General features: G+C 50.3%; 1 protein-coding gene across 1 annotated transcript in view; it reads left to right on the forward strand.

Moving 5' to 3' along the window:
* The first annotated feature begins 995 nt into the window (after positions 1-995).
* LOC140384863 (probable G-protein coupled receptor 139) overlaps positions 996-24,763 on the forward strand; it is a 39,462-nt gene continuing 15,694 nt past the window's right edge. The window contains exon 1 of the mRNA XM_072466808.1: positions 996-1,124. Coding sequence (XP_072322909.1) covers positions 1,064-1,124 — 61 coding nt within the window. The 5' untranslated portion in view covers positions 996-1,063. The remainder of the gene's footprint in view (positions 1,125-24,763) is intronic.

A 24,763-nucleotide genomic window follows, 5' to 3' on the forward strand; every position in this document is an offset into this window, starting at 1 on the left:
GTGAGGCCACAGTGCTATCCACTTGTGCTACTGTGCTGCCCCACCCACGTGAAGAGAAAAAGACTGGTGAAGACAAATAGGCAATGCAATGGGCAACAAAGTGATGGCAGACAAGTTGAATGATTACTTTGCATCTGTCTTCACAAAGGAGGACACAAATAACCATCCAGCAATACTTAGGGACAGAGGCTCTAGCATGAAGGAGGAAATGAAGGTAATCCTTATTGTGGTGATAAGCATGTGCACATCAATGTATGTAGTTATCTCTCAATGTATATAGTTATCTGTGCGACTCCGACCAGCAGGTGGCAATAGAGATCCACCATGTGACTTGAGAGATTCGGCAGTTGGTAGTGAGTCGTGCTAGAGGACAGTCGCATTAGAAATAGCTCCAGGTGGGCTTCGGATGATAGGGAGGAAGAGTGGGTCTGGGTAGAGGGCTCTTTCAGAGGGTCGGTGAAGACCTGATGGGCCGAATGGTCTGCTTCCGCACAGTATGGATTCTATGAAACCAGTTCGCGATCGTGGCAATGTTTTCCCATCTTGCCATTGTCCACTATGCATCAGTGATTGTAACTGTGCTGGTGAGATCTGCGTGTAGCGTGTAGACGGCCGATGTGCAAATACTATTGTTTTCTGTCACCTTCCCGGTGTGTGCTTCCATTGCATTGCCCACTAAAATCTACATTTAATTCCATATTTCCATCCTTACTGGTGAAATGTGCAGTTTCTCATCATCTGGTGAAATATTGTTATTTTGAAGCTTAATTGACAGAATGCAATGACTGAATTTCACAAGATTTCCTCACCTGTGTTACACCCACTTAAACATGGTGTTGTCTGTTATCCCCTTGACAGTAGCTGCCAATCTGCACCTGACTGTAAGTAATATGACAGATGTTGTAACCTTCCTCTCCCTGTCTCACTGGGCTTCGCTCTCCTTTAGAAATAGGAGCTGCCCTCAGTGCATCGCCTGAGAGGGGCTGGCAGTGGGAATGAGACGGGGACTGGGTGTGGGAGTCCCAGTGCGAGTTACAGACTACAGCACCAAGCTACTTCCGACATGGAACTTACACAGGTTCGGAAGATTTTCTACCCTGTGCTTGCTGTTGTTGCTATACCAGGTAAGCGACTGTGTGTTGCTGCTCTTCCTTATGATGGATGTTGTCTTTATCTGTTTGTCAATTTCCTGCAGGTGATATCAGCTCAATGAATGTCACAATTATCATTTTGCACAAACGATACTAAACTGAATTTTGAATGTAAGGGTTGCTGCCTCATAGATCTGTCTGCTAATGAAATCCTAGAATCACAGAATGATTATGCAAGGTAGGAGTCCAATCAGCCCATCATGTCTGTGCTAGCCCTCTGGATTATTTGGAGAAATGTATCTTCCCTGCCTTTTCCCTGTGTTTCTGCATTCTTTCTTGATTTGGATAATAATCCCATTCTCTTATGAAAATCTGGGTTGAACCTGCGTCCAGCCACATGCTCTGTCAGTGCATTCAGATCCTAACCTCTCCCACTGTAAAATCATATTGTTCCTCATGTGGTTCTCGCTTCTTTTTTCAAATTACTTTCAATTACAGTACCTCCCTGTTCTCAATCTTTCTACCAGAGGGGCCAGTTTCTCCTGATCTCCTCTGTCTAGACTCCTTCTGATTTTGAATACCTCTATCAAATCTCCTTTCTAACTTCTCTCTTCCAAGGAAAACAATCCCACTTTATCCAAGTACCTTATCCCTGGATTAATTCTCAGGAATCTTCCCTGCACCCTCTCTAATAGCTTCATGTTCTTCCTTCTTTTTAATAAATTTTGAGTACCCAATTATTATTTTTTCCAATGAAGGGGCAATTTGGCGTGGCCAATCCACCTACCCTGCACATCTTTGGGTTGTGGGGGTGAGACCCGTGCAGACATGGGGAGAATGTGCAAACTCCACACAGACAGTGACCCAGGGCCAGGATCGAACCGGGGTCCTCAGCACCGTGAGGCAGCAGTGCTAACCACTGCACCACTGTGCTGCCCGTTTTATACCCTTCGTAACTTGTGGTGCCCATATTGAGTTTTGAGTAAGTTCATCATCGTTTTGCTGCCTTTTTACTCTGTCCCTATTGAAGTTCAGGATACTGTTTATGAAGTGCTTTCACATCCTGCACTGCCACCTTCAATGATTTTTGCACATAGACACCCTGCTGCTTCGTCTGCTCCTTTACAATTGCACATTTCTTTTTTTACTGTCGCTCCTCATTCTTCCCAGGAAAAAGAATCACAGTACATTTATCATAAAGATTAAGTACTGGCTCTGGTTGACTGGGGTGAAAGCTGCCTTGATCCTGCTGGTGTATCTGTGCTTTCCCTTAGTTTCTACCTACATCAGTTCAGATATCCTGCTTTTCCAGTTTTCACTAATTTAATAGAATTACTGGAATTCAAAAAGCAGTACTGACAACAATAATATCCAGTCAAATTGATTCGATCTGAAACTTCACAATATTGGGGCTGCCCCTATTTTGCAGGATAGATTGACTGAGATTCTCCCCCCCTCTGTCTTTATTCCTCTCTCTCTCTCTCTCTCTCCAAATGCCAATCTGTTTTTCACTCCATCTCTTACTCTGACTGTTTCCCTCCATATTTCTGTCAGTGTTCTGTCTGTCTCACTGTCGCTCTGTCTTTCTCATGAACATTGCCTGCCTCTCTCTCACTCTCGCTCTGCCCTGTTCTGTGTCACTGGTTGGTTCACTCCATTTCCTGTCTGCTTCTTTTTCTATCTATCCTTCTTTGTCTCATTCTCTTGGACTGTCCTTCGCTTACTGTCTCTGTGTCCCTTTCTCTCTCTCTCTCTCTCTGTATAATCCACTGTCTCTCCGTTAGTCTGTGTGTATCTGTCTTTGTGTGCATGTGGGTATATGCCATTTTGCAACTGTGTGCAAACTGTATTTGTGTGCATGTCTTTGTGTATCTGTGTGTGTGTTGTGTGTATGTGTGTGTGTCTTTTTTTAATTCATTTTTATTGGGATGTGGGCTTCACTGGCTAGGCCAGCATTTATTGCCCATCCCTAATTGCCCTTGAGAAGGTGGTAGTGAGCTGTTTTCTTGAACCGTTGAAGTCTATGTGACATAGGTACACCCACTGTGCTGTTAGGGAGGGAATTCCAGGATTTTGACTCAGCGACAATGAAGGAATGGCGATATATTTCCAAATCAGGATAGTGAATGGCTTGAGGGGAACCTCAAGGTAGTGGGTCCGCATGTACCTGCTGCACTTGTCCTTCTAAATGGTGGTGGTCGTGGATTTGGGAGGTGCTGTCAGAGGATCCTTCGTGAGTTCCTGCAATGCATCTTGTAGATGGTACACATAGCTGCCACTGTGCATCGGTGTGGAAGGAGTGAATATTTGGGAATGGGTGCTAATCAACTGGCCTGCTTTGTCCTGGATGGTGTTGAGCTTCTGGAGTGCTGCACTAATCCAGGCAAGTGCGGTGTATTCCATAACACACCTGACTTGTGCTTTGTAGTTGGTGGATAGATTTTGGAGAGCCAGGAGGCAAGTTACTCTGCGCAGAATTCCCAGCCTCTGACCTGCCCTGGTAGCCACAGAATATATACGGTTAGTCCAGTTCAGTTTCTGGTCAGTGGTAACACCCAGGATGTTGATAATGGCGGATTCAGCAAAGTTACCGCCATTGAATGTCAATGGGTGATGGGTTGATTCTCTCTTATTGGAGATGGTCATTGCCTGGCACTTGTGTGGCACAAATGTTACTTGCCACATGTCAGCCAAAGCATGGATATTGACTAGGTTGTGCTGCATTTCTACATGGATTGCTTCAATGTCTGAGGAGTCACGAATGGTGGAGAATGTTGTGCAATCATCAGCGAACATCCCCACATCTGACTCCAGTGTTTCTCGGGCTTGTTGATGCCATACTCGATCAAATGCTGCCTTGATGTCTAGTCACTCTCATCTCACCTCTAGAATTCAGCTCTTTTGTCCATGTTTGTATCAAGGCTGTAATAAGGTGAGGAGCTGAGTGACCCAAGCGGAACCCAAACTGAGTGTCCGTAGGCAGGAGATTGAGCTATTGGGTCCCAAGCAGTTAAAATACGGAGTTGTGTCGTTAAACCCAAAGAGCCCGGCCAGGTGGTAGATATTTCAGTAGGGGAGCATTTCGGGAACAGTGACCACAATTCAGTAAGTTTTAAAGTGCTGGTGGACAAGGATAAGAGTGGTCCTAGGATGAATGTGCTAAATTGGGGGAAGGCTAATTATAACAATATCAGGCGGGAACTGAAGAACATAGATTGGGGGCGGATGTTTGAGGGCAACTCAACATCTGACATGTGGGAGGCTTTCAAGTGTCAGTTGAAAGGAATTCAGGACCGGCGGGAAGAAGGATAAATACGGCAATTTTCGGGAACCTTGGATAACGAGAGATGTGGTAGGCCTCCTCAAAAAGAAAAAGGAGGCATTTGTCAGGGCTAAAAGGCTGGGAACAGATGAAGCCTGTGTGGAATATAAGGAAAGTAGGAAGGAACTTAAGCAAGGAGTCAGGAGGGCTAGAAGGGGTCACGAAAAGTCATTGGCAAATAGGGTTAAGGAAAATCCCAAGGCTTTTTACACGTACATGAAAAGCAAGAGGGTAGCCAGGGAAAGGGTTGGCCCACTGAAGGATAGACAAGGGAATCTATGTGTGGAGCCAGAGGAAATGGGCGAGGTACTAAATGAATACTTTGCATCAGTATTCACCAAAGAGAAGAAATTGGTAGATGTTGAGTCTGGAGAAGGGTGTGTAGATAGCCTGGGTCACATTGAGATCCAAAAAGACGAGGTGTTGGGTGTCTTTAAAAAATATTAAGGTAGATAAGTCCCCAGGGCCTGATGGGATCTACCCCAGAATACTGAAGGAGGCTGGAGAGGAAATTGCTGAGGCCTTGACAGAAATCTTTGGATCCTCACTGTCTTCAGGTGATGTCCCGGAGGACTGGAGAAGAGCCAATGTTGTTCCTCTGTTTAAGAAGGGTAGCAAGGATAATCCAGGGAACTACAGGCCGGTGAGCCTTACTTCAGTGGTAGGGAAATTACTGGAGAGAATTCTTCGAGACAGGATCTACTCCCATTTGGAAGCAAATGGACGTATTAGTGAGAGGCAGCATGGTTTTGTGAAGGGGAGGTCGTGTCTCACTAACTTGATAGAGTTTTTCGAGGAGGTCACAAAGATGATTGATGCAGGTAGGGCAGTGGATGGTGTCTATATGGACTTCAGTAAGGCCTTTGACAAGGTCCCTCATGGTAGACTAGTACAAAAGGTGAAGTCACATGGGATCAGGGGTGAGCTGGCAAGGTGGATACAGAACTGGCTAGGTCATAGAAGGCAGAGAGTAGCAATGGAAGGATGCTTTTCTAATTGGAGGGCTGTGACCAGTGGTGTTCCACAGGGATCAGTGCTGGGACCTTTGCTCTTTGTAGTATATATAAATGATTTGGAGGAAAATGTAACTGGTCTGATTAGTAAGTTTGCAGACGACACAAAGGTTGGTGGAATTGCGGATAGCGATGAGGACTGTCAGAGGATACAGCAGGATTTAGATTGTTTGGAGACTTGGCCGGGGAGATGGCAGATGGAGATTAATCCGGACAAATGTGAGGTAATGCATTTTGGAAGGTCTAATGCAGGTAGGGAATATACAGTGAATGGTAGAACCCTCAACATTATTGAAAGTCAAAGAGATCTAGGAGTACAGATCTACAGGTCATTGAAAGGGGCAACAGAGGTGGAGAAGGTAGTCAAGAAGGCATACGGCATGCTTGCCTTCATTGGCCGGGGCATTGAGTATAAGAATTGGCAAGTCATGTTGCAGCTGTATAGAACCTTAGTTAGGCCACACTTGGAGTATAGTGTTCAATTCTGGTAGCCACACTACCAGAAGGATGTGGAGGCTTTAGAGAGGGTGCAGAAGAGATTTACCAGAATGTTGCCTGGTATGGAGGGCATTAGCTATGAGGAGCGGTTGAATAAACTCGGTTGTTCTCACTGGAACGAAGGAGGGTGAGGGGCGACCTGATAGAGGTCTACAAAATTATGAGGGGCATAGACAGAGTGGATAGTCAGAGGCTTTTCCCTGGAGTAGAGGGATACGGACCCAGGAAGTGTAGAAGATTGTAGTATAGTCGGGCAGCATGGTTGGCACGGGCTTGGAGGGCCGAAGGGCCTGTTCCTGTGCTGTACATTTCTTTGTTTTTTGTTCTCTGGTGGGGTGGACTTTCTTCCACAGTTCAGGCCAACCACCTGCACCAGCTTCCTGGGCATGGAGGTCCTGGATGCCTCTTCCCCCGAAGCCCCACCCCCCGCTTGCCAGGCATGCCATGTGCAGTCAATGGGTTTTAGCAAGCTCCCAGCAGGCAGGCAGGAATCAGATTATGGCACAGATTGAGGGGCATCATCGCCGAGCTCCCAGCGGATTATCATCACCTCCTCTGCCTTCAACAGTGACCCGCTGACAGCGCCAAAATGGTCCCATCACCCTAGAGTGATGTTACACAGACTCTGGGAGAGTGGAACAGGGGGGTGGGGGCGAGGGGAGGGGGAAAGAGGGAGAAGGAAGGGGGAGAGGGAAAGGCTGAGTGATGGGAAGGGAGGAGAAGGGAAGGGGAAATGACGGACCAGACTACGTCCTATGTGAAGCAGGTGAGGATAAGGGTCTCCCTGGCCCTCCAGGCCTGTTGGACCCTCACCACTGGCACCCGTTCTCCATCCTCCAGCTGGTCCTGTGAGTCCTCCCCAGGCTGATCCTCCAGTCACTCCTTGCCCTGCGCCTCCTCGCCCTCCTCCGTGGAGGTAGTCGCAAGTCCCTCCCTTTCCACCTCCAGCATGTCACCCTGCTGCTGTTCCAGGTTGTGGAGGGCATGACAGACCACCACAGGGTGGCCCTCAGTGGGGTGTAATGTAGGGCAAGCCAGAGCGGTCGAGGCATCGGAACCGCATTTTGAGGAGTCCTATGCACCGCTCAATGACAGCCCGGGTGGCCACATGGCCGCATCGGCCTCATTGTATGGGGTCTCTGCATCGGTCACCAGCCTTCGTACTGCCATCATTAGCTGGGTCCTCAATGGGCACCCCTCATCCCACAAGAGCCAACCAGCTATCCTGGTTAGTCCTCGAAGAGGTCAGGGATGTCCGACTGCCCCAGGATTTAGCTGTCGTGCACACGCCCTGGGAAACGTGCGCACACGTGCATGATCTTCAGGTGGTGGTCACAGACCAGCTAGACACTGAGGGAGTGGAACCTCTTACTGTGGATGTAGGAAACTCCTTGATGGCCCGCCTGGTCTGCCAGCAGAACCATGAGGGCAGCTTCCGCAGGGTCCAAGATATCATCCGTTCCATGTATTATCTGTAAGGAATTGGCGAGGGTGTAAGACTGACAACCAGTGGCGTCTTCCAGCCTGGGACCCTCCATTACCCCATTGCCTCCCCCTACCCCCTGCCATCTGACATGCCTTGTCCATGCACCCACATCCGCAGCGGGGGCCCTGCTCACCAGATCTCCACCCTGAATCTCAGACACCCACTCATAACGTTACCTGGACCAGGCGCTAGTCCCCTCCCCGGTGCACAACCCCACACTCTGGTCATCGAAATGACCCTGGTGCTGGGGCCCAGCCCCTGAGTGATCGGATGTTGGCCGCTGCATCGGTGGTGTTGCTTCCTGCAGTGTTCAGTAACAGTCTCCAGATATCACGGTCTGATTGGGAAGCTAGGCAATAGCCCCGACAGGCTACATGGCTCGCCGACCCACGGGAATTCTCTTTGGAGCTGTGAAGTGCTCACTTAACTACAATTGCCAATTCCCAGTTCAGCCACGCAGCCAGAGACCTCTGTTGTCAGTGGGAGTTATGGGTGGTCGGTGGGGCAGATAGGCAGGGGGTGGGGTTACCCCAGGACAGGAGCACATGATCAAGGGGATGGCATGGCAGACAGGGGGTGCTAAGAGACATCCACGCATCCCCTCAGGCCATGGGTGGGCAAATCCCCCCCCCGGCTTCACAACACCGCCACCCCCCCCCCCCCCCCTCCCCCCACCCCCACTACCAATGACGGGCCACCTCGGCCTTGACCGACCCTCTCGGGGCCTCCCCTACTCCGTGCACCAGGCAGCAACCCCAGTGCCCCAGACTCATTGCCCGGGAGTGACGATAACGACTCACCTCCTCGGATCCCCACAGCTGCCATTCTGGCAGCTTCACGTTTTTAAAAGTGTGCTAATCGCGCCTGCGTGACCACTTCCTGGGGAGGCAGCTAGATCACGGGAGGCAGTTAGAAGGGGAGTTGCTCCCATTAATTGTGTGGAGATTGGCCTGAAATGGTGATTATTGGTTTCTCCCCACACTATGGTAGGATTCTGATTTCGACAACTGGGGCGGGCCAATTAGACTGCAAACTGAACAGTGCCCGGTGCGGTTCTCATTTTTGGATTCTCCTGTGATTTAACGGCCTTGTCGCACTCTCTCTGAAGCGCAATGCAGCATTAAATCGTGCGCTAAGTATGAGTAAATACTGTGTGGATCTCACCACAAAGCCAGCGCTAAAGACCCCACCAAACCCGCCCAAAATAACATTTACAACTTTTCCATTAATTCACATCCAACTACCCACAATGCCTCGTTACTTGATTCTTCCAAGATGTCCTCCCTCTGTACAGCTGTAATATGTTCTCTAACCAAAATCCCAACTCCCCCACCTCTTTAACCTTCCTCCCTGTCTCGCCTAAAACACCTATATCCTGGAATATTTAGCTCCCAGTCCTGTCCCTTTTTTAACAAGTCTCCGTTACAGCAAATTCATCCAAGTTCCACGCATGAATCAAGGCTTTAAGTTCACCTGGCTTGCCTGTTATGCTCCGTGCATTGAAGCAGATACACTCCAGACCTCCAGGCCCGCTGAGTTTGACCTCCCCCAGCCTCCCCTTCCTCTGAGCCAGCCTGGCCCTGGTGGCATGCTTATCCCCAGTCTCTATACTTGTTGGCTTACTGTTCTAATTCCCACACCCATGCCAAATTAGTTTAAACTCAGCCGAACCATACAAGCAAACCTCCCAGCCATGATATTGGTGCCCCTCCAGTTCAGGTGTAACCGTCCTTGTACAGGCCCCACCTATCCTGGAAAACATTCCAGTGATCCAAAAAACTGAAGCCCACCCTCCTGCACCACGTGTTCTTTAGCCATGTGTTCAACACTATATATCCCTGTTGCTAGCCTCGCAAGCACGTGGCATGGGGTGTAATACGCTCGAGGTCCTGCTTTTTAATCTTCTACCTAACGCCCTAAATTGTCGTTGCAGGACCTTGCTAATCTTTCCACCGATGTCATTCGTGTCAATGTGGATAATGACGTCTGTCTGACTTCCCTCCTGTTTTAGGATGCTTTGTACCCATTCAGAGACACCCAGGACCCTGGCACCAGGGAGGCAAACTGCCATCCTGGAGTCCATTTTGCGGCCTCTACAGGTTCGCCGGTAGTCCCTGCCTGCTGGCTCTGACCAGTAGTCTGAGTATAAATATGCGTGTCCTCCATTCAGCAGCCATTTCGCCAGCTGCTGTGGGAGGCCATCTTAGAGCAATAAAGCCTCAGTTGTATCCAACTCTAGTCTTTGTTCAATTGATTGTGCCTCAATTTATTGCTCTAAGATTTTCTAAAAGATGGACCTCCGTATCAAGCCAGATCGCCTGCAGCTGGATCCTCAATCAAGTGACGCCAAAAAGGACTTTAATCACTGGCTAGCTTGCTTCGAGGCATATATCAACTCAGCGACCACCCCTGTTCCGGAGGCTCAGAAAATACAGAACCTGTACTCAAGGTTGAGCTCCAACGTGTTTCCGCTGATCCAGGACGCCCTGAACTACGCCGACGCCATGGCGCTTCTCAAAGAAAACTACGCACAGAAAACGAACACGCTCTTCGCCAGGCACTTACTCGCCACTTGCTCTCAATTCCCTGGTGAGTCCATAGAAGACTTCTGGCGGGCCCTAATCCCACTCGTCCGGGACTGTGACTGTCAGGCCGTTACGGCCACTGAACATTCGAACCTCCTTATGTGGGACGCGTTCATTCGCATACGCCAAAGACTGTTAGAAGGGGCCACGCTCGATCTAGCTGAGACAAAAAAGCTAGCGCTCGTTATGACGGTCGCCACGCGCAACAGTCAGGCCTATCCCCCCAGCCGCGTGGCCCACCCCTCCTACGCATCGTGGACCCCACAGACGGCTGACCCAGCGGGGGCCTTACCCAGCCAGTGCGCCTGCACCACACGCCAGCCCGCGCACCCCGGGGGTTCCCGATGTTGCTTCTGCGGCCAGCAGAAACACCTCGCCCTTTGCAAGGTTTGCGGCAAAAAGGGGCACTTTGCTGCGGTGTGCCAGTCGCCGCTATTGCCCCCACCCCCCTAGCCTACACACAATGGGCACCGTCACCTTCATCTCCCCGGACCACAGTGGGCCAGTGGGCACCACCATCTTTTCCCCCTCAGTCCATGTGCGGCCCATGGGCGCCACTATCTTGTCCAGCCCCCGCAACGTGCGGCCCATGGGCGCCGCCATTTTGTCCCTGCAGGATCTTCAGGTGCCGCCATCTTGTCTCCCCCATGGGGCATGGACACCGACAGCATTCCAGGTCCTGGGCCCCCCAGGCTCCCCATCATCCGACGCCAACGACGACCGACCACGACTCAGCTTAGCGACGATCGACCAGTCTCGTCCGCACAACCTGGCCATCGCATCGACCAGCGTGAAAATCAATGGCCACGTGACCTCTTGCCTGCTGGACTCCGGGAGCACCGAAAGCTTCATACACCCGGATATGGTAAGGCGCTGCTCCCTCGCGGTACACCCCGCCAAAGAATCTCCCTGGCCTCCGGATCCCATTCCGTCATGAACCGGGGGTACTGCACGGTCACACTCTCGGTCCAGGGCGTAGAATTCAGTGGCTTCCGTCTCTACGTCCTCCCTAACCTCTGTGCTGCTCTACTGCTAGGCCTGGACTTCCAGTGCAATTTCCAGAGCCTATCCCTCAAATTCGGTGGGCACCTACCACCCCTCACTGTGTGCGGCCTCCCGGTGCTAAAGGTCGATCCGTCTTCTCTCCGCAAATCTAACCCCGGATTGCAAACCCGTCGCCACCAGGAGCAGACGGGACAGCACCAAGGACAGGACCTTCATCAGGTCCGAAGTCCAGCGGCTGCTTCGGGAAGGCATCATCGAGGCCAGCAACAGCCCCTGGAGAGCCCAAATGGTAGTCGTTAGAACTGGGGAGAAACACAGAATGGTCGTGGACTACAGCCAGACCATCAATCGGTACACGCAGCTCGACACGTACCTCCTCCCACGAATATCTGATATGGTCAATCAGATTGCACAGTACCGGGTCGTCTCAACGGTAGACCTCAAATCCGCCTACCACCAGCTCCCCATTCGTAAATCGGACCGTCCATACGCTGCATTTGAGGCGGACGGTCGTCTCCATCACTTCCTCAGGGTTCCCTTCGGCGTCACTAACGTGGTCTCGGTCTTCCAAAGGGAGATGGACCGAATGGTCGACCGGTATGGTTTGTGGGCCACCTTCCCGTACCTAGACAACGTCACCATCTGCGGCCATGACCAGCAGGACCACGATGCCAAATTTCTCCACACCGCCACTCTCCTCAACCTCACCTACAACAAGGAGAAGTGCATGTTTAGCATGACCCGCTTAGCCATACTTGGCTATGTGGTCCAGAATGGAGTTCTGGGGCCCGATCCCAATCGCATGCGTCCACTCAAGGAGCTCCCCCTTTCCCACTGCCCCAAGTCCCTCAAACGCTGCCTGGGGTTCTTCTCATACTACGCCTGAGTGCTGAATTTGGTGCATTTTGAGTGTGATAGTGAGAGTTTGGTGACCGAGGGAGTTAGGTGAGGAGGGAGTAAGGTGCTCCGTTAATTTTGTTTCCGACATTTCCGCAAAGAGTAAGAGGAGAGCCAGGAGTTTACAGAAAGTGTAGCTGACTGGGAGCAGAGTCGGAGGGCGGAGATCTAGTTAGTCCACAGGGCAGCTATATTCTGTCAGGTAAGAGGGGATGGAGGCTAGGCCAGTTGCATGCTGCTCCTGTAGGATGTGGGTGGTGAGGGATACCACCGGTGTCCCCGCTGACTATACCTGCGGGAAGTGCACCCAACTTCAGCTCCTCAAAGACCGTGTTAGGGAACTGGAGCTGAAGATGGATGAACTTCGGATCATCCGGGAGGCAGAGGGGGTGATTGAGAAGAGTTACAGGGAGGTAACCACAGCCAAGGTACAGGACAAGAATAGCTGGGTTACAGTCAGGGGGAAAAAAACAAACAGGCAGACAGTGCAGGGATCCCTCGTGGTCGTTCCCCTTCAAAACAAGTATACCGTTTTGGATGCTGTTGGGGGGATTGACCTACCGGGGAAGGCCCTAGCGGCCAGGTCTCTGGCACTGAGTCTGGCTCTGGGGCTCAGAAGGGAAGGGGGGAAGAATAGAAAAGCAATAGTTGTAGGAGATTCAATGGTTAGGGGAATCGATAGGAGATTCTGTGGTCGCGAGCGAGACTCCCGGAAGGTATGTTGCCTCCCGGGTGCCAGGGCCAGGGATGTCTCGGATCGTGTCTTCAGGATCCTTAAGGGGAGGGGGAGCAGCCAGAAGTCGTGGTGCACATTGGTACCAACGACATAGGTAGGAAAAGGGGTGTGGAGGTAATAAACAAATTTAGGGAGTTAGGCTGGAAGTTAAAAGCCAGGACAGACCGAGTTGTCATCTCTGGTTTGTTGACGGTGCCACGTGATAGCGAGGCTAGGAATAGGGAGAGAGTGCAGTTGAACACGTGGCTGCAGGAATGGTGTAGGAGGGAGGGCTTCAGGTATTTGGATAATTGGAGCGCATTCTGGGGAAGGTGGGACCTGTACAAGCAGGATGGGTTGCATCTGAACCAGAGGGGCACCAATATCCTGGGAGGGAGGTTTTCTAGTACTCTTCGGGATGGTTTAAACTAATTTGGCTGGGGAATGGGAACCGGATTTGTAGTCCAGCAACTAAGGTAGCCGATATTCAGGACGCCAAAGCATGTAATGAGGCAGGGGGAAGGGAACACTGACAAAGGAGAGTACTTGCAGGCACGGAGATGGGTTGAAGTGTGTATACTTCAACGCAAGAAGCATCAGGAATAAGGTGGGTGAACTTAAGGCATGGATCGGTACTTGGGACTACGATGTGGTGGCCATCACGGAAACTTGGATAGAAGAGGGGCAGAAATGGTTGTTGGAGGTCCCTGGTTATAGATGTTTCAATAAGATTAGGGAGGGTGGTAAAATAGGTGTGGGGGGGTGGCATTGTTAATTAGAGATAGTATAACAGCTGCAGAAAGGCAGTTCGAGGAGTATCACCCTAATGAGGTAGTATGGGGTGAAGTCAGAAATAGGAAAGGAGCAGTCACCTTGTTAGGAGTTTTCTATAGGCCCCCCAATAGTAGCAGAGATGTGGAGGAACAGATTGGGAAACAGATTTTGGAAAGGTGCAGAAGTCACAGGGTAATAGTCATGGGTGACTTTAACTTCCCAAATATTGAGTGGAAACTCTTTACATCAAATAGTTTGGATGGGGTGGTGTTTGTGCAGTGTGTCCAGGAAGCTTTTCTAACACAGTATGTAGATTGCCGACCAGGGGAGGGGCAATATTGGATTTAGTACTTGGTAATGAACCAGGGCAAGTGATAGATTTGTTAGTGGGGGAGCATTTTGGAGATAGTGACCACAATTCTGTGACTTTCACTTTAGTAATGGAGAGGGATAGGTGCCTGCAACAGGGCAAGGTTTACAATTGGGGGAAGGGTAAATACGATGTTGTCAGACAAGAATTGAAGTGCATAAGTTGGGAACATAGGCTGTCAGAGAAGGACACAAGTGAAATGTGGAACTTGTTCAAGGAACAGGTACTACGTGTCCTTAATATGTATGTCTCTGTCAGGCAGGGAAGAGATGGTTGAGTGAGGGAACCATGGTTGACAAGAGAGGTTGAATGTCTTGTTAAGAGGAAAAAGGTGACTTATGTAAGGCTGAGGAAACAAGGTTCAGACTGGGCATTGGAGGGATACAAGATAGCCAGGAGGGAACTGAAGAAAGGGATTAGGAGAGCTAAGAGAGGGCATGAACAATCTTTGGCGGGTAGGATCAAGGAAAACCCCAAGGCCTTTTACACATATGTGAGAAATATGAGAATGACTAGAGCGAGGGTAGGTCCGATCAAGGACAGTAGCGGGAGATTGTGTATTGAGTCTGAAGAGATAGGCGAGGTCTTGAATAAGTACTTTTCTTCTGTATTTACAAATGAGAGGGGCGATATTGTTGGAGAGGACAGTGTGAAACAGATTGATAAGCTCGAGGAAATACTTGTTAGGAAGGAAGATGTGTTGGGCATTTTGAAAAACTTGAGGATAGACAAGTCCCCTGGGCCTGACGGGATATATCCAAGGATTCTATGGGAAGCAAGAGATGAAATTGCAGAGCCGTTGGCAATGATCTTTTCGTCCTCACTGTCAACAGGGGTGGGACCAGGGGATTGGAGAATGGCGAATGTCGTGCCCCTGTTCAAAAAAGGGACTAGGGATAACCCTGGAAATTACAGGCCAGTTAGTCTTACTTCGGTGGTAGGCAAAGTAATGGAAAGGGTACTGAAGGATAGGATTTCTGAGCATCTGGAAAGACACTGCTTGATTAGGGATAGTCAGCACGGATTTGTGAGGGGTAGGTCTTGCCTTACAAGTCTTATTGAATTTTTTGAGGAGGTGACCAAGCATGTGGATGAAGGTAAAGCAGTGGATGTAGTGTACATGGATTTTAGTAAGGCATTTGATAAGGTTCCCCATGGTGGGCTTCTGCAGAAAGTAAGGAGGCATGGGATAGTGGGAAATTTGGCCAGTTGGATAACAAACTAGCTAACCGATTGAAGTCAGTGGTGGTGGATGGCAAATATTCAGCCTGGATCCCAGTTACCAGTGGCGTACCGCAGGGATCAGTTTTGGGTCCTCTGCTGTTTGTGATTTTCATTAATGACTTGGATGAGGGAGTTGAAGGGTGGGTCAGTAAATTTGCAGACGATACGAAGATTGGTGGAGTTGTGGATAGTAAGGAGGGCTGTTGTCGGCTGCAAAGAGACATAGATAGGATGCAGAGCTGGGCTGAGAAGTGGCAGATGGCGTTTAACCCTGAAAAGTGTGAGGTTGTCCATTTTGGAAGGACAAATATGAATGCGGAATATAGGGTTAACGGTAGAGTTCTTGGCAATGTGGAGGAGCAGAGAGATCTTGGGGTCTATGTTCATACATCTTTGAAAGTTGCCACTCAAGTGGATAGAGCTGTGAAGAAGGCCTATGGTGTGCTCGCGTTCATTAACAGAGGGATTGAATTTAAGAGCCGTGAGGTGATGATGCAGCTGTACAAAACTTTGGTAAGGCCACATTTGGAGTACTGTGTACAGTTCTGGTCGCCTCATTTTAGGAAGGATGTGGAAGCTTTGGAAAAGGTGCAAAGAAGATTTACCAGGATGTTGCCTGGAATGGAGAGTAGGTCTTACGAGGAGAGGTTGAGGGTGCTCGGCCTTTTCTCATTAGAACGGAGAAGGATGAGTGGCGACTTAGAACATAGAACATAGAACATAGAACAATACAGCGCAGTACAGGCCCTTCGGCCCTCGATGTTGCACCGAAACAAAAGCCATCTAACCTACACTATACCATTATCATCCATATGTTTATCCAATAAACTTTTAAATGCCCTCAATGTTGGCGAGTTCACTACTGTAGCAGGTAGGGCATTCCACGGCCTCACTACTCTTTGCGTAAAGAACCTCGGGAGAAGGCTCTCACTGTCCACTCTATCCAACCCCCTGATCATTTTGTATGCCTCTATTAAGTCTCCTCTTAACCTTCTTCTCTCCAACAAAAACAACCTCAAGTCCATCAGCCTTTCCTCATAAGATTTTCCCTCCATACCAGGCAACATCCTGGTAAATCTCCTCTGCACCCGCTCCAAAGCCTCCACGTCCTTCCTATAATGCGATGACCAGAACTGTACGCAATACTCCAAATGCGGCCGTACCAGAGTTCTGTACAGCTGCAAATGACCTCCTGACTCCGGAACTCAATCCCTCTACCAATAAAGGCCAACACTCCATAGGCCTTCTTCACCACCCTATCAACCTGGGTGGCAACTTTCAGGGATCTATGTACATGGACACCTAGATCCCTCTGCTCATCCACACTTCCAAGAACTTTACCATGAGCCAAATATTCCGCATTCCTGTTATTCCTTCCAAAGTGAATCACCTCACACTTCTCTACATTAAACTCCATTTGCCACCTCTCAGCCCAGCTCTGCAGCTTATCTATATCCCTCTGTAACCTGCTACTTCCTTCCACACTATCGACAACACCACTGACTTTAGTATCGTCTGCAAATTTACTCACCCACCCTTCTGCGCCTTCCTCTAGGTCATTGATAAAAATGACAAACAGCAACGGCCCCAGAACAGATCCTTGTGGTACTCCACTTGTGACTGAACTCCATTCTGAACATTTCCCATCAACCACCACCCTCTGTCTTCTTTCAGCTAGCCAATTTCTGATCCACATCTCTAAATCACCCTCAATCCCCAGCCTCCGTATTTTCTGCAATAGCCTACCGTGGGGAACCTTATCAAACGCTTTGCTGAAATCCATATTCACCACATCAACTACTCTACCCTCGTCTACCTGTTCAGTCACCTTATCAAAGAACTCAATAAGGTTTGTGAGGCATGACCTACCCTTCACAAAGCCATGCTGACTATCCCTGATCATATTATTCCTATCTAGATGATTGTAAATCTTGTCTCTTATAATCCCCTCCAAGACTTTACCCACTACAGACGTGAGGCTCACCGGTCTATAGTTGCCGGGGTTGTCTCTGTTCCCCTTTTTGAACAAAGGGACCACATTTGCTATCCTCCAGTCCTCTGGCGCTATTCCTGTAGCCAATGATGACATAAAAATCAAAGCCAATGGTCCAGCAATCTCTTCCCTGGCCTCCCAGAGAATCCTAGGATAAATCCCATCAGGTCCCGGGGACTTATCTATTTTCAGCCTGTCCAGAATTGCCAACACCTCTTCCCTACGTACCTCAATGCCATCTAATCTATTTACCTGGAGCTCAGCACTCTCCTCCACAACATTATCTTTTTCCTGAGTGAATACTGACGAAAAATATTCATTTAGTATCTCGCCTACCTCTTCAGACTCTACACACAACTTCTCATCCCTGTCCTTGACTGGTCCTACTCTTTCCCTAGTCATTCGCTTATTCCTGACATACCTATAGAAAGCTTTTGGGTTTTCCTTGATCCTTCCTGCCAAATATTTCTCATGTCCCCTCCTTGCTCGTCTTAGATCTCTTTAGATCCTTCCTCGCTACCTTGTAACTATCCATCGCCCCAACTGAAACTTCACACCTCATCTTCACATAGGCCTCCTTCTTCCTCTTAACAAGAGATTCCACTACTTTGGTAAACCACGGTTCCCTCGCTCGGCACCTTCCTCCCTGCCTGACCGGTACATACTTATCAAGAACACGCAGTAGCTGATCCTTGAACAAGCTCCACTTATCCAGTGTGTCCAACACTTGCAGCCTACTTCTCCACCTCATCCCCCCCCAAGTCACGTCTAATGGCATCATAATTGCCCTTCCCCCAGCTATAAGTCTTGCCCTGCGGTGTATACTTATCCCTTTCCATCCTTAACGTAAACGTCACCGAATTGTGGTCACTGTCCCCAAAGTGCTCATCTACCTCCAAATCCAACACCTGGCCTGGTTCATTACCCAAAACCAAATCCAATGTGGCCTCGCCTCTTGTTGGCCTGTCAACAAACTGTGTCAGGAAACCCTCCTGCACACACTGTACAAAAAACGACCCATCTAATGTACTCAAACTATATCTTTTCCAGTCAATATTTGGAAAGTTAAAGTCTCCCATAATAACTACCCTGTTACTTTCGCTCTTATCCAGGATCATCCTCGCCATCCTTTCCTCTACATCCCTAGAACTATTTGGAGGCCTATAGAAAACTCCCAACAGGGTGACCTCTCCTTTCCTGTTTCTAACCTCAGCCCATACTACCTCGGAAGATGAGTCCCCCATCTAGCATCCTCTCCGCCACTGTAATACTGCTCTTGACTAGCAGCGCCACACCTCCCCCTCTTTTGCCTCCTTCTCTGAGCTTACTAAAACACCTAAACCCCGGAACCTGCAACATCCATTCCTGTCCCTGCTCTATCCATGTCTCCGAAATGGCCACAACATCGAAGTCCCAGGTACCAACCCATGCTGCCAGTTCCCCTACCTTATTTCGTATACTCGTGGCATTGAAGTAGACACACTTTAAACCACCTACCTGAACACTGGCCCCCTCCTGCGACGTCAAATCTGAGCTCCTGACCTCTATACTCTCATTCTCCCTTACCCTAAAACTACAATCCAGGTTCCCATGCCCCTGCTGCATTAGTTTAAACCCCCCCAAAGAGCACTAACTAATCTCCCCCCCAGCATATTTGTGCCCCGCAGGTTCAGATGTAGACCATCCTGTCTGTAGAGGTCCCACCTTCCCCAGAAAGAGCCCCAGTTATCCAGAAATCTGAATCCCTCCCGTCTGCACCATCCCTGGAGCCACGTGTTTAATTGCTCTCTCTCCCTATTCCTCATCTCACTATCACGTGGCACGGGCAACAACCCAGAGATAACAACTCTGTTTGTTCTAGTTCAGAGCTTCCATCCTAGCTCCCTGAAAGCCTGCCTGACATCCTTATCCCCTTTCCTACCTATGTCGTTAGTGCCAATGTGGAACACGACTTGGGGCTGCTCCCCCTCCCCCTTAAGGACCTGGAGAAAACGATCCGAGACATCATGTACCCTTGCACTTGGGAGGCAACATACCAAACGTGAGTCTCTCACGCTCCCACAAAATCTCCTATCTGTGCCCCTGACTATCGAGACCCCAATTACTAATGCTCTGCTCCTCTTCCCCCCCTTCCCTTCTGAGCAACAGAGACAGACTCCGTGCCAGAGGCCCGTACCCCATGGCTTACCCCTGGTAAGTCTCCCCCCCCACAAGTATCCAAAGCGGTATACTTGTTTCTCAGGGGAACGACCGCAGGGGATCCCTGCACTGACTGCTTTTTCCCAGTCCCTCTTACAGTTACCCACCTATCTCCAATCTTTGGTGTAACTAATTCCCTGAAGCTGCGATCTATGACCCCCTCTGCCTCCCGAATGATCCGAAGTTCTTCCAACTCCAGCTCCAGTTCCCTAACTCGGTCTTGGAGGAGCTGGAGATGGCAGCCCTTCCTGCAGGTAAAATCAGCAGGGACACTAACGGCATCCCTCACCTCAAACACCCTGCAGGAGGAACATTGCACTCCCTTCCCTGCCATCCCTCTAACTTTCTACCAAGATCTGGCTAACAACTAAATTAAATTTTTTATATAAAAAAAAATATTAATAACAATAATAAAATATGGTACTTACCTCACACCAAAGGGTTTTATTATTAGGTTAGAGGAGGAGGGCGGGTGGGAGACACTACACGTGTAGTGTCTCGGGTTTCCTCTCCACCAGAATTTATTGGTGAGGGTCTTCCCAGAAGTCCGCGGGTCGACTTCCTGTTCCCACCTTAAACACTAAAATTAAAAAAAAAAAATTTAAAGGAGAGACTTACCTCCCAGAAATCACTTCCGCACTGCCCCCGCTGAAATGGACTAGCCTGCTCCGCTCCTGCTGAAATCGACTTGGCCTGCAAGGTAAGTAAGTTGTTAATCAGTACTTACCTCACCCAGGCAGCGACCTTTTAAACGGTCCCCTCTGCCTCGCAGCTCCCGCGCTTTTTCAAATTCCCGCACTGTTTCTAAGGTCCCGGCTCTCACTCCCGAACTAAACAGCTGACCTGCAAGGTAAGTAAGTTGTTAATCAGTCTTGATAGAGGTTTATAAGATGATCAGGGGAATAGGTAGAGTAGACAGTCAGAGACTTTTTCCCCGGGTGGAACAAACCATTACGAGGGGACATAAATTTAAGGTGAAAGGTGGACGATATAGGAGGGATATCAGAGGTAGGTTCTTTACCCAGAGAGTAGTGGGGGCATGGAATGCACTGCCTGTGGAAGTAGTTGAGTCGGAAACATTAGGGACCTTCAAGCAGCTATTGGATAGGTACATGGATTACGGTAAAATGATATAGTGTAGATTAATTTGTTCTTAAGGGCAGCACGGTAGCATTGTGGATAGCACAATTGCTTCACAGCTCCAGGGTCCCAGGTTCGATTCCGGCTTGGGTCCCTGTCTGTGTGGAGTCTGCACATCCTCCCCGTGTCTGCGTGGGTTTCCTCCGGGTGCTCCGGTTTCCTCCCACAGTCCAAAGATGTGCAGCTTGGGTGGATTGACCATGATAAATTGCCCTTGGTGTCCAAAATTGCCCTTGGTGTTGGGTGGAGGTGTTGAGTTTGGGTAGGGTGCTCTTTCCAAGAGCCGGTGCAGACTCAAAGGGCCGAATGGCCTCCTTCTGCACTGTAAATTCAATGATAATCTATGATTCATCTAGGACAAAGGTTCGGCACAACATCGTGGGCCGAAGGGCCTGTTCTGTGCTGTATTTTCTATGTTCTATGTACGCCCAGTGGGTCCCAAACTATGCGGACAAGGCCCGCCCACTCATACAGTCCACACACATTCCCCTGACGGCCGAGACACAACAGGCCTTCGGCAGTATCAGAGCCGATATCGCCAAGGTCGGGATGCATGCAGTAGACGAGACACTGCCCTTTCAAGTAGAGAGCAACGCATCGGACGTCGCCCTAGCTGCCACCCTCAATCAGGCAGGCAGACTTCATGCCTCCGAAATTCGGCATTCATCCGTCAAAAAAGAGGCCCAAGCTATTGTTGAGGCTGTGCGACATTGGAGGAATTACTTGGCCGGCAGGAGATTCACCCTCCTCACTGACCAACGGTCGGTAGCCTTCATGTTCAATAACACACAGCGGGGCAAGATCAAAAACGATAAGATCTTGAGGTGGAGGATCGAGCTCTCCACCTATAATTACGAGATTTTGTATCGCCCCGGCAAACTCAACGAGCCCCCAGATGCCCTAACCCGAAGTACATGTGCCAACGCACAAGTAGACCGACTCCGGGCCCGACATGACAACCTCTGTCACCCAGGGGTCACTCGATTGTACCATCTGGTCAAAGCTCGCAATCTGCTCTACTCCGTCGAGGAAGTAAGGACAGTCACCAGGGACTGCCAGGTCTGTGCGGAGTGCAAGCCGCACTTCTACCGGCCGGACGGTGTGCGCCTGGTGAAGGTCTCCCGCCCCTTTGAACGCCTCAGCGTGGATTTCAAAGGGCCCCTCCCCTCCACCGACCGAAACACGTATATTCTCAGTGTGGTCGATGAGTACTCCAGATTCCCCTTCGCCATCCCATGCCCCGATATGACGTCTGCCACCTTCATCAAAGCCCTAAACACTATCTTCGCTCTGTTCGGTTTCCCCGCCTACATCCACAGTGACAGGGGATCCTCATTCATGAGCGATGAGCTGCATCAGTTCCTGCTCAGCAAGGGGTATCGCCTCCAGTAGGACGATCAACTATAAGCCCCGGGGAAACGGGCAGGTAGAGAGGGAGAACGGGACGGTTTGGAGGGCCGTCCATCTGGTCCGACAGTCCAGGAACCTCCCAGCCTCTCGCTGGCAAGAGGTCCTCCATGATGCACTCCGCTCCATTCAGTCACTGCTGTGCACCGCCACTAACAACGCACGCCATGAACGTCTTTTTGCCTTCCTCAGGAAGTCCACAGCCGGGGTGTCACTCCTGACTTGGCTCGCAGCTCTAGGACCAGTCCTGCTCCATAGGCACGTCCGACTCCACAAGATGGACCTGTTGGTGGAGAGGGTGCAATTGCTCCATGCAAACCCCCAGTATGCCTACCTGGCGAGCCTCGACGGCTGCCAGGATACTGTCTCCCTCAGGGACCTGGCACCAGCAGGTTCTACGTGCACACACCCCTCCGGCCCGGCGCTACCCTCCCCTCCCCCGGCGTTCCCAGCATTAACCCCACCAGGACCATCCATCCTTCCCCTGCCTATGCCCGAGGATGCAGAGGATTTTGGCACACTCCCGGAGTCACCGAACATCGGGCCAGCATCGACATCGCCGCCACCACTACGTCGCTCCCAGCGGAACATCAAGGCACCGGACGGTTAAACCTCTAACTGGTCCGCCGGACTTCAAAAGACATTTTTTTTCTGCTCAAATACTGTAAATATAGATTCATTGCTGTATATAGTTCTCCACCACCCCCGCCGGACCCGGTGGAGGTGATTCCTGCTAGAGTCTCTGGTGTTTGGTCTTTTATGCCCGACCACAGGGGTAGTTTTTGGATGCGTGTTGTGGGAAGGAGGCTGGAGAATGTCAAAGTCCCAGAAGAAAGGTCCTGGAATGAAGGGGGTGAGCGAACATCCGTCGGCGAGTGCTGCTGTGAGTCCTGCAGGAAGAAAAATGTCGGAAGCTGGGTCGTCGGGTGGGGCCGCTCCCCTCACAGTGGAAACTCTGACTGAGGTGATGTCGGTGGAGTTTGAGAGGCTGTTTGCCAAGCATTTGGAGGTACTTTGGTGTAAGATGTTAGCCTCACTTAAACAGTGAATGGAGGAGGCGATTGCCCCGGTAGAGGCAGCATTGATGAAAACGTCAGTCGAGTTGCGAGAGCATGGGGCGTGGAGGAGTCATTATTGCAACACAGTGACCAGTTCACCTCAATGGGTGAGGAGCTGTAGAGGGAGGTGGAGGTCAACAAATGGCTCACAGCCAAATTGAAGGACCTGGAGAACAGGTCAGGGAGGCAAAATTTGAGAATTGTGTGTCTGCCCGAGGGGTTGGAGGTCCTGAGGCCGATCAAGTACTTTGCAAAGATGTTTGCGGAGTTGGACAGGCCACATCAGTCGCTCAGGCCGAAGCCTAACGCAAATGAGACACCAAGGGCGATCATCGTCTGCTTCCACAGCTACCATGTGAAGGAGAAGGTTTTGAGCTGGGCGAAGCAGTGACGAGATGTGAAGTGGGAAGGCGTTGGAATATACCAAGTTGTGACGGCGGAGTTGGAAAGAAGGGGGGTAAAGGCGGCACTGTACAGCAGTGGAGTGAGATTCAGAGTGTTCTACCCAATGAATCTGAGAGTGACTCACAACTGAAAGGACGTTTATCTTGAGACTCTGGAGGCGGCAGAGGCATTCGTTACGGCTGAAGGACTGGGACTGAGTTGAGAGTTGGGATTTGGACTTGGTTGATGGGGACAGAGATTGTTTTTCTTATTGAGGGTTTCCTATTTGGATTGGGGTTTTGTTTCTGTTCCTTAATGGGGAGGTGGTATTTACTTGTGTTTTGGTTTTTTTCCTTATGGGTGTTTTTGTTTCTTGGTTCGAGGGAAGTGGGTGTTGGTCACATGAAGCGAGTTACTGAGGTTGGAATGGGGAAGAGGAGGGGCTCTGGCAGGGGTCACCGCTTCAGCAAATGAAGGTTGGCAAGTGAACGCGAGTGTGGCGGGGGGAGGAGCCGCGGACATCGGAGCCTGGTCAAGCAGGTTTTGATCTGGGAGGGGTGAATGGTGGGGAGACAGGATCGATTCTGGGTAAGGTGTTTGCAAGAGGAAGTGGATGGGGGGATTCTGGGAGGGAGTAGGGTTGACGGTAACAAAAGGATGGGGTGGGTCTGGCCGAATGGGCAGGGCCTGGGGTAATGGTGATGGAGGATAGGAGGGGCGGGGTGTGTGTAAGAAACCCCCGGTCAGAATGGTGATGTGCAACGTGAAGGGTTAGGGGGACGGGTGAAGATAGCGAGAGCTTTTGCGCAATTGAAGAGTTTAAAAGCCGAAGTGGAGATGCTGCAGGAGTCCCATCTGAGGGTGAAGAATCAGATGAGACTTAGGAAGGGGTGGGTGAACCAGGTCTTTTATTCGGGGTTTGATTGTAATGCTTGGGGTTGGCGTTCTTGGTGGGCAAGCGGGTGAGATTTTCAAATGGAGAAGGTGGTGGCAGATCAGGGGGTCAGGTACGTTATCGTTACGGGTGCATTGGAGGGGAGGCTGGTGGCGCTGGTAAGCTTATGTCCCCAATTGGGATGATGCGGGATTTGTGAAGGCAACATTGAGTGTCATTCCAGATCCGAATACCCATGAGTTGATAGTGAGGGTGTTGGAACACAATATTGTAGCCAAGGGTGGATGAGTCCCAGCCACATTCGTTGTACCCATCGGGAGGGGCAAAGGAATTGGCAGGGCACATGAGGGAGATGTGGGGGTGGACCTGTGATGATTTTTATACCTGAGGGACAGGGAGTATTCATTTTTCTTCTCAGTGCACAAGGTGTTCTCAAGGGTTGACTTTTTTGTGGTGGGAAAAGCGTTGTTGGCCAGAGTTAGGCGGACAGAGTTCTCGCCAATTGTGATTACGAATCACGCTCCGCATTGGATGGACGTGGTATTGGAGAAGGGGGCAGCCCAGAAGCCAGTGTGGAGGGTGGATGTGGGGTTGTTGGCAGACCGGAGCTTCTGTGACAAGAGAGGGAAGGTGATTGAAGAGTATGTGGGGTTCAATTGCACGGGGAGGTTTTGCGTTCGGTGGTTTGGGAGGCTCTGAAGGCATGT

Source organism: Scyliorhinus torazame, chromosome 10 (assembly GCF_047496885.1).
Source record: "Scyliorhinus torazame isolate Kashiwa2021f chromosome 10, sScyTor2.1, whole genome shotgun sequence".
Taxonomy (NCBI): Eukaryota; Metazoa; Chordata; class Chondrichthyes; order Carcharhiniformes; family Scyliorhinidae; genus Scyliorhinus; species Scyliorhinus torazame.